The 14557-nt window shown below is 34.6% G+C and overlaps 1 protein-coding gene and 1 long non-coding RNA gene across 2 annotated transcripts; both read left to right on the top strand.

The window, feature by feature from the left end:
* Positions 1-7841: 7841 nt before the first annotated feature.
* Positions 7842-10032, top strand: LOC132564708 (uncharacterized). Its single transcript, XR_009554904.1, has 2 exons — positions 7842-8979; positions 9524-10032. It is a non-coding gene; the product is annotated as an uncharacterized LOC132564708 (long non-coding RNA).
* A 387-nt stretch (positions 10033-10419) lies between these two features.
* On the top strand, positions 10420-13899 carry LOC132564706 (uncharacterized). Its single transcript, XM_060229336.1, has 2 exons — positions 10420-12871; positions 13529-13899. Exon 1 carries the CDS (start codon positions 10420-10422, stop codon positions 12526-12528), a length of 2109 nt encoding a protein of 702 aa, XP_060085319.1. The 3' UTR covers positions 12529-12871; positions 13529-13899.
* Positions 13900-14557: the final 658 nt, after the last annotated feature.

Below are 14557 nucleotides of genomic sequence, written 5' to 3'. Positions count from 1 at the left end.
TATTCCAGCACTAAGGAGTCCATGAACATTTTCTTCTGAGAAACTACGAATTGCGAATCATTAATGAAATTAAATGTTCCCCCCCCCCCCCAAAATATTCTGATATTCTGAACATTCTAAACATATCATGATTATTAATCAGTTCATATTAGTCCTGCTTTCTGGAAGCCACGTACGATCACATCTCGCTAACCCGTTGTCTATGGAATACCTAGCGATCTTTGCCCTCGTTTCATCATCATATGTCTGATATTCTCCACGTTTACGTTTACGACCACTGGTGATTATTGGTTCCGTTTCATCATTCGCGGCTTGGTATGTTAGGGCTTGTCCCCTGCTGGGTGCTTCTGAAGGGTTGGGTAGCCCAGGAACGTCAGGCTTTCGCAGATTCAATTTCCCGGATTTTAACCACTGTGTTAACGACATGATGGATAAGATACATAATGATATGTTCATCACTGTGATTTCTTTATGCTATCTACAGTGAGTTAAGTTTTTACTTCATAATTGTTTCTGCAGATCTTGTTTACACACCTGTTTACACACATGGTCCAATCGATACGCGTGGTGTTTTCATATGACTGCGGTACACCGACTGATCAGCACACAATGTTTATCCACTGAAAACAACCGATTGATTACACGCCAGGATATATACTGATTTGTGGTTTGATATTAATGCGAGACTGTTGTAAACAGAAACCAGCGTTATAAAAACACAGAACGCCATCTTGAAAAAAAAAACGTTCTTTTATTCTTGTCATCAGTGTTAATTCCTGTGAACATAGCCTTAATACAAACAGAAAAAAATTCGACTGGAAGCAAAAAGACAAAATTCTAACGTTTTTATTTTTTTCCCACAGAATCAAAAATCCACGAATTTATGAGTCCACGAAACTGTCTAATTTGTAGAAACAACGAAAATTGAACCCAACGAAAATAAATGAATCCACAGTATCCTCTGCTCTGGTGCTGAATTGACCAGGTGATTGCATGGTGTCAGTTTACTGTTATAGGCCCAAATGTTGATGAGGTTATTTGACGATGGGTCAACCAAGAGAATTGATAAATTGACACGCAGTCAATAAGACATAGGTGGCGGTGGGGAGGTGGATGGTATGATCAGGACAACAGTGACTTTAGGCAAGAATAACTTAGAAGAAGTTGCCATTGGTCATGTGATTAAGCTCAGTCTTTGGATTGGATGTTTACTTTTCTCCTTTTAACAAATGGAATTTGAAGAGGAAGAATAGGAAATGGAGACAGGAGATCCTGTGTCCCATTACAGACTTGATAAATCCTGCGTGGCCCTATGTACAGGTCAACAGGGAGTCATAAAACACACAGATTTTGAGTATATATTTGCACTGTGCGCAATTGAAAAACTGGGGTGAGGTGCCCTGTGATAATAATAATTTAGTGTATGGACTCTACAGTCAATCACTTAATTCCTATGTATGATACTGTTAATTTGAAATTTGGATTAAGGTAATGACATCAGATAAGTTTTCTGTGACATAGGTAGCACATAAGGGTTTTCTATTTAAACTTATATGGTATCTTTGAGATATATTTAAATGGTTTGAATGTTATTTATCTGACAGAAAACAATGTCTTATTTTCTATGCTTTTAATTTTAAAACAATTTCTAGTGGTGTCCTTCAAGGTTCGGTTCTTGATCCTTTCATATTCCTATTACCCATTAATGCTATTACCTATGTAGTTAATTTCAACAAAATTTTATTAACATTCCATATGTTAAATGGATTGGACAACAGGCCGAGCCTATATCAGGCCTTTCCAGAATTAATACATAAATACATAACATTTATCTGCAAGCAAATCCAGTGAGTAAAGTATTGTATATATCAAATTAGGATATAACAGGTAAAGGGAGGTAACTCGAATTTATTGTGGAACGTGAAGTAGTTCATTATGTCAGATTATTTTTCATAGGATTATAAATAAGTTGAAATAATACAGGTTTACTGATAATTTACCATGCAAGAATCCAGGGATTCAGGTCATAAAAGTCCATGTGTATAAACACCTCGACCATCCACCCAAGGATATGCATAATAACTTATCAACAATTCTGCATTTACTATGTTGATAGGTAAGATCATGGTTAAGGTTGAGAGGTTTATAAAATGATATTTCAGTTTTTTTCATCTATATTGGAGTTGGTCCTCTTAACATAATATATAAGAAGTTAACAATTAGTTACTGCTACATAAGTATAAGTAGCAGTCATGAATTTAAAGAATACATTAAAAAAATACTTTCAAAATGCTCATCAATTTCAGTCAGAAATGCTATTAAAATGCTTGATATTGCTGATTTACATACATCAGGTATTATTTCAGTGACCCGTAGATAAATATTAAATGGAGAAAGATTAAATGGAGAAGTTATACATTAAATCTATTAGTAAGATGGAAATACTCAAATACAATATGAAGTAAGGCTAAATTGACGTCAGCATTACATACCTTACAACCATTCAAAAGAGTTTCAATGTTTAAGTGGTCATGATCTAGGTGTATGTCTATTTCAGCTATATTTTGAATTATCCGGTTTCTATAGTCAGTGTATAATGGGCATTCAAGTAGGTAGTGCTGAGCATTTTCAGTTTCATGACTACATATACATGTTGAAGTGTCAAGCAAATGGTCATTAAATAAATCAGAGTTTAAGTTACTAGCATTGTTTCTAAGCTGGCATAATAACATATTATATTTTCTAGGTCCTGTATATTTAAAAGTTTTGATGTCACCTGTTTGATTTACATTGGGCTTTATAACTTCCTTAAATTTCTGTATTGAATTAATGTTTACTAAGTCAGGTTGGAGCATATTACAATCACTTAGAAATAACTATTTCTGTAACTTTCTGTTCTACAAACAGGAGGATTTAATAAACGAGTATTTCTTAGAGGATATCTTACATTCTCATTAGTATAAACAAAAGGTTCAATAATATTACGTAAGTAGTTTGGAGTTTCATTTCCCAGAATTTTATAAATAAGAAGAAGTTTATGTTGGCTTCGCCTAGTACTAAGAGTTTCAATTCCAGTTTCTGCATAGAGTTTATAATGAGATGTCCCCCTTCTTAACCCAGTAATTATCCTAAGTGCTTCTAACTGAACTGATTCTAATAAGTTTTTTTCCCGATTTGTACAATTATCCCAGATGACATCCCCATACTCTAAAATTGGTCTAATAAATGAAGTGTATATAGTTGTTAGACTTTTTCTGTCTACTTTGTGTTTAAGCATTCTCAAAATATTTATTCTCTTGTAGGCTTTATTGTATATATTAGAGATATGGTGAGACCATTTACCATCACTACTTAAACCTAAATGTTTATGAATCTTGACAGAGCTGACTGAATCACCTGCAAACAGTATATCAGGATTAATTTGTTTCCTTTTTCTTGAGAAAAGTACAGATTATGTTTTCTGAGGATTAAACTTGATATCCCATCTGTTAGCCCATATATTTAGATTGCTTAAGTCATAGGTTAATTTCTGTGCAGTTTCACCAGAATTATTTTCAATCACTTCAAAAATTGATGTATCATCAGCAAACAGCTGAAACTTGCTTGTGATGCAGTCAGTTATGTCATTAATATAAACCAAAAATAAGAATGGACCGAGAACTGAGCCTTGAGGGACACCAGCTTTAACATGTTTAAATGTTCAATGAAAACCCTCAGTTAGTACCCTTTGCTTCCTATCAGACAAATAGCTTTTAAACCAATTCAAAACATTACCACTTATACCATATGATTCTAATTTAAAAAATAGGCCTTCATGCCAAACTCTATCGAACGCTTTGCTAACATCACAAAATACAAATCTAATTTCATTATTTTCATCCAAATTACTTATAATAGTTTCAGATATTTCCAGTAATTGATTTACAGTAGAGTCTTTTGGTAAAAAGCCTGACTGATGCTTAGTAATTACTTCACAATTTTTTAGGTAATTCAACATATATTTAAAAACTACTTTTTCAATAATTTTACTAAAACAAGATGTGATAGATATGGGCCTATAATTAGATACATCATTTTCAGAGCCTTTCCCTTTATAAATAACATTAACATCAGCTGATTTCCAAGATGCTGGTATAGTACCTGTTTCAAAAGTTTTATTACATAGAAGAGTAAGAGGGCGCACTAATGTGGAGGTTAATCTTTTTATTATTTTAGGTATCATATTGTCAGGACCAGGAGGTTTTCTGTCATTAAGTAAAAGAAGTTGATCTTTAATGTCCTGCTCAGAAATGGTAATATTTTCTAGTTTAAAAGGAAAGTTACTATCAGGTTGAGGTAGAGGATCCAGCTTTTCAGATGTTGTTGAAATCGAAATGAAATAATTATTTAGACACTCAGCCTTATCAAATGGATGATGGACGTACTGATCATTTACATATAGAGGTGGTAAAGAGGTAGAAACATTATTAGAGTTCATTATTGACTTAGCAATTTTCCACCACTTGTTAGCAGGAATAGAATTGTCTTGGAGAGATTAATCTAATTTGATAAAATATGTTTTTTAGCTTCCCTAACAAGATCCACTACCTCATTTCTAATTTGTCTAAAGTTAGCCCAGTCTGTAGCAAAATTACTACATTTAGCTTTTGCGTGTATTCTATCTCTCTGTCTAATTTTGAGTTTGATATTATTTCTCATCCAGGGTTTATCATTGGGTCGGACCGTTATAAGTTTACATGGTACACATAATTTTGTTTGTTTGATAATTGTTTCTGTTAAAATACTATTAAATTCCTCACAATTATGATTTTCTATCAGTAATTCCCAATCAACACTATCAATCGTTCTATTCATCTTATCAAAATCATCTCTATCATAAACTAGTATTTTCTTCATATATGATTTATTTTTTAATACAGAATTACAACAAGAGAAGTTAACAATACAATGGTCACTGCATATTGGAGTATTCACCGAAGTATTTCTAATTAAACTTATGTTGTTAGTGAACAATATGCCAATAGCAGTAGCAGTTGTCTCATCAATCCGTGTTGGTTCATTAATTAAACTTACAAAATTATACTTTACTAAGAGTCTACTTAAGTGGTGATTCTCAGGTATATTTAGCATATTTACATTAATATCACCTGTAATTATAATATCAAGACCTGTATTACAAGTATATTCTAGAACGTGGTCTAACTTATCCCAATAATCTACAGTAGATTCTGGCCTATAGATACAACCTAACAATACTCTTTTGTTATTAGAAGAAATGTCAATCCAAATCATTTCTACATCATTGCTTTCAAGATCTAACCTTCTCTTACTATGTATAGTATTTTTACAGTAAATAATGACTCTCCTCCTGGTCCTGTACTTCTATCAAGTCTATGTATATTGTGGGAGAATGAATTAAGTGTGATCTCTGAATCAAGAATATTAGGAGTAAGATGTGTTTCTGTTAGGCATAATATATCACTGTCATGTAATTCAGCCTCAATAATATCAAGTTTGTTTCTAAGAGATCTGACATTGAGGTGAGATATTACACTGCCAAGATTAGGTCCTGGATTAAGTTGTATATCATTACAAAGAAGCAGTACTAGTTTTTGAATATAAGAGTGATATGTAGTGTTGTTTATAGATTCAATGCAATAAAATTCTCCAATATACTGCTGTGTCTCTTCACAAGAGGTTATATATTCAGCCATTATCAAAAATAGTGGATTGACAATTTATGGGACACATCAGGATCAACAGACAGATAATGTAAACACAGCAGCAGGGTATACAGCGATAACATGGCAATGACGACCGGACACCGGATGAACATTTTTGGATACATACATTAGGTAGACAAATTGGATAAGGTTGCAGAACAATAAATAAATATACCTTAAATAAGGTTCCGTAAGATATTAACCGGCTCATAGTCGGAGTAAACACACGGGGTCAAATTTACAGCAATACCATGGTTCTCACATGGTCGATGTTCTATTAATAGAATTAAGCGTATTCAAGACCTTGACTTGGATTGCGTTCTCTTAGCATACATAGCTAGTTATATTAGTTCAAGGTGGCACTAAGCGTCGTCCAGGATGAGTTTTTCTTTATTTATGGGGAAAACCATAAGTTACATATTTGTGTAGTTTTATCGCCAAACCCAATCAACTGATCGTACGGGTCGACCGCCGGTATGATAGCGTACACAATTTTTCAACCTACATTATATGTGCAAGTGTATATAAGTTTTGAAGTCTTATAAGTAGTGTACCAAACTGGATTTGAATTAGGGATTCATTAGATTTTATGCTAGAATTATTTCTATGCAATACAACATAAGAACACATAGTGTATTTTCTTAATATATAATTTCTTTTTGAAAGAAGTAAATGGAATTGGAGAAGTGGAATAAGTCAAACTTTACCAAAAGCAGTGGGCATATAGACACAACCATATAAATGAAGGAACACATATCAACGTCAAACTGTACTAAACAACACATGGTCAGGGAGCTGTAGGTAAGTGATTATAACTTATTTATTATTACCACATATTGAAAATCATAATTTTATGGCCAAGTATTCTAGATTAAAATATATTAAATATAAAATTAAAACTTAAAAATAGCAAGCAGCAGCTATAAGCCTGCATACAATACAACATGTACAGTTTTGTTTACATTATGCTGCAATATTGCATGACACTATACATATGTACATGTACATGTGTATCAGAGTAGAGTGAAACAATATATGATTAACCTGAAAGATAGCAAATAGTTAATACTTAATACACATACAACAGTAGATTTTTACATGTATACTATGTACATGTATACAATATATATTTGTAGAGTGACATCAAACACGTGTTCAAGGTACAAATAAATATGCATCTAAGGATACAATGTAATAGTATGGTCCTTTTGTAGATATAGGCTAGCTAAGAATAAGATATATTTCATGATTAAGCATTTATTTCAGCCGGCACATAAACAAGGTTTGTCAAAATTTATTACATCATTACATGATAGATATATTCATGGCAGCTGTAAAATTAATTCAGCTCGCAAATAAACATGCGTGGTTAATCATATATAAACAATTGTAACTTAAATAGAATTGCATAAGTTATAAGTTTCAGTCAGTTCAATAGCTATACCGTCAATAGGATAGTTATGTATATATTTGTTGGTGGTTTTCTAATTGAAGCAATAGCTCATGCAACATATACATATGTACACACACATATAAATACTACAGTGTATATATACATATACATATATATAAATTGTATTTCCAAACATGATTTGATTTATGCATATATATATAAATGCTAGAATGTATATTAGTTTAAAGTATAATCATAAATAATTGACACACATGTACGTAATGCTTGCCACTAAATCATCAAATGACACTGCATATGGTCCTTTAAAGAAAAACATACTTTGCAAGTACATGTACACGCTTATATATTATAAACATTTCTTTTATATCAGAAATAAAGGTTGATTAATTAATTAATTTACAGATTCCAGTCAATGTAATGACACATAAATAAGCTAAATGCTAGGTACATGTACCTTTGTATATCTGTTAGTGATTACAGTACACTGTAGTTATAGTTCATTCATAAAATTGATATACTACAATACTCTAATAAAAATAAAGTAAACTATATAGAGCAAAAAAGAGTCAAACAATTAACTATATTTATTAACTAAATTATGGTATTTACATAAACACTTGCATATAATTATATATACAATGTATTTATATTACAGACTGACACACGGGCCTACATGTACATGTAGCTAATGTATACTGGCACTGGATCCACGGCCCTGAGCTAGCGTTCTAGGTCCTTGTCCCTTGGGAGGAGGGTCAGGGTAGGAAGATAACTCATTTAGTCTGGTAACTTGATGCTTGTCACCGGTGAGGTTCCGTATCACTATCCTGCCATCCTGAGTCCATGAAATGTGGCCCTCCTTCTTGAGGAAGCGGGCTTTGGAGAATAGTGTGGACCTGAACTTAGTAAGCGCTTCGTTGACGAAGAGTTTATTAGACGGATGCTGGGATGAAGTAGGGGATGCTGAGTGGTCACTTTTCTTAGAGAAAAAAGAGAATCTTGCATCGTACACACTGGCTCTGGTTATATAAGAAATAAAGCGAACTATGATGTCTCTGGGATAGGACTTATTGATGGGGCCGACACGATGGGTCCTGCTAATGTCGGACTCGGTAACCATGACACCTAGTGTATCATTACATGCATCAAGAATAAGCTTGTCCGTGTTCTCATGTTCTGACTCCGGAATACCCATGAACTTCAAGCAATTACGACGGGAATATTGTTCCATGTCGTCAATACCATGCTCCAAAGACTTAATCTGATCATTGAGGGCAGTAATACCTAAGCTGGACAGGAGCGTGTCCTTGAATAAGGAGTTAGACATGAGTTGAGAAACAACTTCTCGGACCACACCAGGGTCCCTGAGATCACTAATGGCTTGGACACTCTTCTTGACTTTATTAGACAGTTCAACAGCCATGATGAGTAGCAACAGCAGATCTAGAGCAAGCGAAAGCTGACAACAAAGGAAAATGGCGGGAGTGGAGTGGTCAGTCGGGCGATACACACTGGTCAGATAGAGTGAATTAATTCATATTATGAGGAAAACAGAATGTCATATTCATACTAAAATGTTACACAGTTACTTATCTTCATCTGGTGTTTCTGTTTACATCATAATCGGCGAAAAAACCATGATATCGATGAAAAAATGACCACTGGTCAGTGAGGTACGTGTTTACATTTCAACACCGGAAATGACATTTTTCAATGTTGCGGAATGTTGTTTTCATCTACGTGACTACAGGTAGGGTATGCCTAGAGTAATGGCTGTTTTGTGAACGCCTGTGGTCGATTGTCGGTTATTAAAATGGAAACAGGCTCGGAAATCAGACCGGGGTAAGTTATTAATGTTTTAGTCTTCTGGTTGCTTCTATAATTTCTTACTTTGGATGTCTTTTTCCGGGTAAATGTCTTTTAGCATTTGTTTTAACGTGCGGTCCAATCAGGCGTAACCATTGTTTACATCGATATTTGTGTTGTTTAAATGTAGGTTATAAATGATTATGTGGTTATTGCTATGTTATGGTGTTAGTTATAGTGTGTATAGAGTTCCTATGTTGAAATATAAATTATCATTTGAAGTTGCGATAAAGTACAGGTAAATTAGTTTGGTGAATTTCACCTGTTTAAAAATGTACGGAAGCCCTTACGGGACATAGCTTAGCTATTGTGTACATGGATGTTAGTGTTAGGAATGGAACGACACGGGTTTATGTTAGTATTTTGTACATCTAATTATTAATATTTGGGCATATATTAGTAGTTAATTTGGGTATTTATTCTATAACTATCAGAGTTAGGATATTAATGTATATTAATTGTTGTTTGCCATTGTTGTAAGGTGAGAACTTATCATGTTTGTTGTGTGTGTTTGTTTAAGCTCTCCATGACGGGATTTAGTCCCTGAGCCAATAGGACTCTGCTACACGACGGCTTCGGCGTCAGGACTCGTCCAAGATAGAGTCAGCCTCAGGAAGTTCCGTTGGTGTGCCAGGCGAGTCAGCGTGCTAAGGGAAAGAGCGGGCGGTATCACTACGCCTACATGTGGTCGACGTCTGGTGTTATGGACGTACTGGTGAGATAGCCAGCCACTGCGGAGCTGCGCCAGATTATTTGTGCTAGCATCTATTTTTCTATACTGTACCTCCGGGAAAGTATTTTGTGTTGATATTGCTGTGCCGGACATTCTTGCGGAGCGCTTGTCCGTGTGCCTGGATTGCGGTTCAGATTATGACCTTAGTGATGTTTGTCGTGAGGGAAACTTGTGACTGTCGTGGATAACGAACTATGAACTTTGAACTTTCGTGTTGGAGTGAGTGTGAATGTGTCTTAGTGTGAAATTTATATGTATCTGTATATAATATATGTAGTAAATAGTTTCATGTAAAACCGTTTGTTGTCTTCATTTCAAAAACACCCTACTCGATCGCTTGTCCTACGTTACAGTGACATAATGCAGTGTACCTCTTAGATGGACAAATATTCACGTCAACAAGAAACACACGGTCAATGAATGTGTGTGCACACACAAACGGGCATAACTATATGTAGTTATGAAATGGTATGATATGCCCGGGTAACGTATTTCATGCTTTCTTCTATATTAGAAATCTTATATCTTTTTAACATGATTTAAGAACACATAGCGCTACTACAGTTATTATCATTACAGTCTTAACGGCTATTATAGTACATCCATTTATATAAATGCATACTGATTTGGAAACAGTATATCATTGAAATAATAAAAATATTACTTTTACTTTACAGAAACAAATGCTTCGAGCGGTAGTGTTCGAGAACTTCGTTTGCTTTCGAGATCGACAGATAATACAATTTCAGGATGGACCTAACTTCCTTGTTGGGGCGAATGCAACAGGGAAAAGCTCCATTTTTGATCTTGTCAGACGATGTTTATCGAACAAAGCCAACACTTCAACATCGAGAGTAACAGACGAAAAGTTCCCTGCGTTTGCTCTTTGTAAATATTACATAAGAGAAAGACTATCAGATGAACTCCCCGAAGGAAGTTGGCTTTATTCTTATCTCTGCGTAAAACATTTGCCAGAGGACGAAACACAGATGGACAAACTAGTGTGCATTCCGAACACAGAAACATGTTATCTAGATTGCTATACAGTCCCTAAAGATCATTTCCTTGATACAAGAAATGTCGAATACTTTGATTTTTGTCGTAAAACAGTCGAAATATCAACCAAATTGGAAGAGTTGGAAAAGAACCACTCATCGCTCGACAGTTTTCATGAAATGATCCAAGAACTGAAACAGACTGATAGTTATCATTCGTTGACAAGTGACAAATTAAAATTGAATTGTGAAGATATACTACAGAAGATACATGATGTTGTTGTCCTTACGTTTTCGATACGTTCTCCTGGACCGATACAATGGAGTCATACTCAAAATATTGGCATAGGAAATGAGCATTACGAAACAGCATCAAAGAAGGCGGAGATACTTCAAAAGCTGTTGGAATCTGATGACGTCGACCAGGATTTTTCAAAAAAAGTATTCGATACAATCGTTCAACCGTTGGAATACACCTTCAAAATGAATCCAGATTCTACCATCACAGTTAATGACGGCTCAAGAGATATACAATTTCTCAAAATACCAGAGGGAGTAATAGAAGCAAGACAATTTTCGTTGATGTTTGCTCACAAAAAATTTCAAACAATTATGTTTGAGGAACCAGATCGAGGCATGCATCCGTCAATGATTCAAAAGTTACGTGACCTGGTGATCCGAAAGAGTGGCAGTCAGAAAAAGGTGCTGGTGTTCGTTTCTCATCAGCCAGCAATGATAAACCGATGGGGAATGTCTCGAATGTACATATGCAGGAGGAAGCAAGACGCAAAACGCAACTGGAAACATTCTGTTTTTAAACTGAGTGAAAAAGTCGAAAACATTCATCAATTCGAGGACAAATTGAAAGAAATGTTGTACGCTACAGGTGTATTGTTTGTCGAAGGCAACACAGACAAATCCGTGATTGGGTCGGTATTTGATCACATCTTGGAGGCAGAGCATCCTGGGGGAGTAAACGATCTAAATGGCTTGCAGAAACTGATAGCTAGAATTCAAGTAATCTCTACCGACGGTACCACAACGTACAATACTTTGAAACACTTGGCAGAAAACCTCGGAATACCGTTTGTGTTTCTGTTTGACAAGGACGCCATGTTTAAGTGCATGGCAAACGTTAGACCACAGCACAACAAGGACTGGCGAAAATTAACACTGTTCTTTGTCAAAACTCTTCTTCAAAGAAGAAAAAAATACAAACATAAAGGGGAAAGGGGCGAAGATGAAAACGAAGAAATGAGAAAACGGATTCAAACGGTTTTGGACACTCTTACCATCAATACAAAAAGTGTAAGAAAAGCACTGAAGTTTAAAGATACAGACCTTGAACAGCCGTCATTTACCACGATAGCTTCATTCATTCAAGATGTAGTGCTGCCTTCAGAATTAATAGACACTCATCATGAGTTAAATAAACAAAAGGCAAAAGCTTTTGATTTGCCAGTAAGCAAATATAGTTGTACCACCAAAGACATCCTAGACTGGCTAAAAATAAACAAACAGATTTATCTGTGGGATTCTGGAAATATCGAGGATGTAATTTGTACAAGCATCTTGAAAAGCAAAGAAAATGAAGAGAAAAAAGAAAATCTCCTTAGAAGTATCTTTTTAGGAGGAAAATATACCGATGAAGGAAAATACTCAAAAGACCCTATAAAAGAGACTCTGAAACAAATGGATAGCGAAACTTCAGAAAGCATAGCGACATGTCTATTAAATAGTAAAGAAATGAATTCTTTTCTAGAATTCCTTTTAGAATTCGGGAAGGAAAGACTATGAACATTACTAGCTGACCATCATCGATGACGAAGAAGACTATATTGTAGGTTAAGCGACACTCAGATCAATATATTTATGACTACTGCATTGAACTTCTAACATTTCACTTTTTAAAAATTATGTTTTTGTATATACGATTGCAAGCTGTGTTGAGTTACCTATGCTATGTTGACAAGGCGTCACTCCTCTCGTCAGTCTCATGATACGTCAACGTACGTGAAGATATGACAATATTAGGATGTTAGTTTTACAATCTTAACAGCCCGTCAACACATTTAAGGTCATTAGGGCCATTAACTGGTGACACACAGCGATCCAAAAAGGAAATAACATCAAACAAATGGTAAGTATGTGTCAATAATACAGGCCAACATCTTTCAGATAACCTAGACTTTTATTAATCTCAACAGTTTTAAAACGGGTCTTTAGACTTGTAACGTCTCGACTAGACAGAAGGTCAATGCAGTCCAATAACAGCGAATGGTTCATCACATTCTATTTACCGAGGACTATCTCCGTCTTTAAACATATTTGAATGCGTAAGGTATGCATGGCCCATCCGAAGACGGGAAAGGAAAACTTCGTCACAATGGTTGTCTCTATAGCATGGTTACCATTCGCCGATGATAGGTCTTACGGAGTGCAATTTATTATTGGTATATTGAATCAATTCCTTCAGCCACTGACATGTTAAACTGTTTTTGATAAATGGTTAAAAATCGGTAAAATGAAGTTTAAACACAACAGGTGGTAGTGATGAAGCTTACTTTGCGGCATGATCTGCTTTATCATTGCCTGGTATTCTAATGTGCTCAGGAACTCAGCAAAAAGAAATACGAAAGTAAAGGCAAGTTCATGATATAGTATTAATGTATTATGAATGAAAATCTTTTAGATATTTCTATTGCTATAGAAATATATATTGTAGTATAGAAAGACAGTCTGAACAGTCTGAACAAATTACAGCTTTCATTAATTTATTTTTTTTAATATATTCAAGGACGAGGAAGATAGCTCGCGCTTCCGCCGAGAATATTGAGCTGTTGTTCGGTAGCCGGCATCCATACACTTCATCTGGTGAAACCATGGCCGCGGCAACATTTTCCTTATCTTTTAAACCATCAGTACATAAATGCAGGAATGTTTTATATTTTAACTGTAATTTCGAGAAGGATGATTGGACGGTGTCACTGTCAGTGTCTAATCTTACCATTTTATGAAGTGAAAAGTCTTATATGTGTATGTTACATTTCAAATAAAAACCTACATGGCACATGCTATTTGTATATATTTAATCATATTCATAATAATGATTGTTTGAAAAGAAAATAAATTAGAATCTAAACTTTACTTTAATAAAGTCAAATAAGTTACGTGATTTTTTTTTCATGCATGGTTTAATAGTATGTAAATCGCACCTGTACATTTTCTCTGTATTGTATATTCATAGTATAATTATGGTATTTGTGTTTGGTTACAGAATATTTTATTGAGGTATTGATGATGCAGTTAACATGTAATCTTATTGTTGTTTAGCATGTAACTTACGTGTAATCTACCACGAAACATTGACCAGAACCCTTTTTTAAACAAAGACGTTTCAAGTATTTAGGTTAGATGTATGCATTCCATGTTATTATCATGGAATACACTTTGGTTGAATATTTCCGCATTAGTTTTTTCACTAGATAATGAGCGATAATAATAAATAGTATACAATTCAAGAATACACATCATGAATTTGGTAAACAACATTAAAATCCTCAAATTACACTACATTGGAAGAATAAAGAAGCTAATTAATGAAAGTGCCACATCTCTGGAGAATAAACTTGATTACCATAACCAATATTCTAGGAGAAATTGTTTCGAGGAAACGCCAACGATTTGGTTTTGTCCGCTTGTTGTTTTTTTTTTTTTTTTACACATGGCAAACTTGAAATAATTTAACTTAAATTCCACTACGTATCCCATTGATGGTATATTACGTTCGTGGTATTTGGTGTAAGATGCCAGATTTTGATGTTTT

This window comes from Ylistrum balloti, unplaced genomic scaffold (genome assembly GCF_031769215.1).
Source record: "Ylistrum balloti isolate Yb309-2 unplaced genomic scaffold, AGI_CSIRO_Ybal_v1 Utg372596, whole genome shotgun sequence".
NCBI classification, from domain to species: domain Eukaryota; kingdom Metazoa; phylum Mollusca; class Bivalvia; order Pectinida; family Pectinidae; genus Ylistrum; species Ylistrum balloti.
This window is presented reverse-complemented; position numbering and strand designations above follow the sequence as displayed.

Coding starts and splice junctions, on each gene's coding strand:
- LOC132564706 (XM_060229336.1), top strand. CDS start 10,420: ATGCTTCGAGCGGTAGTGTTCGAGAACTTCGTTTGCTTTCGAGATCGA.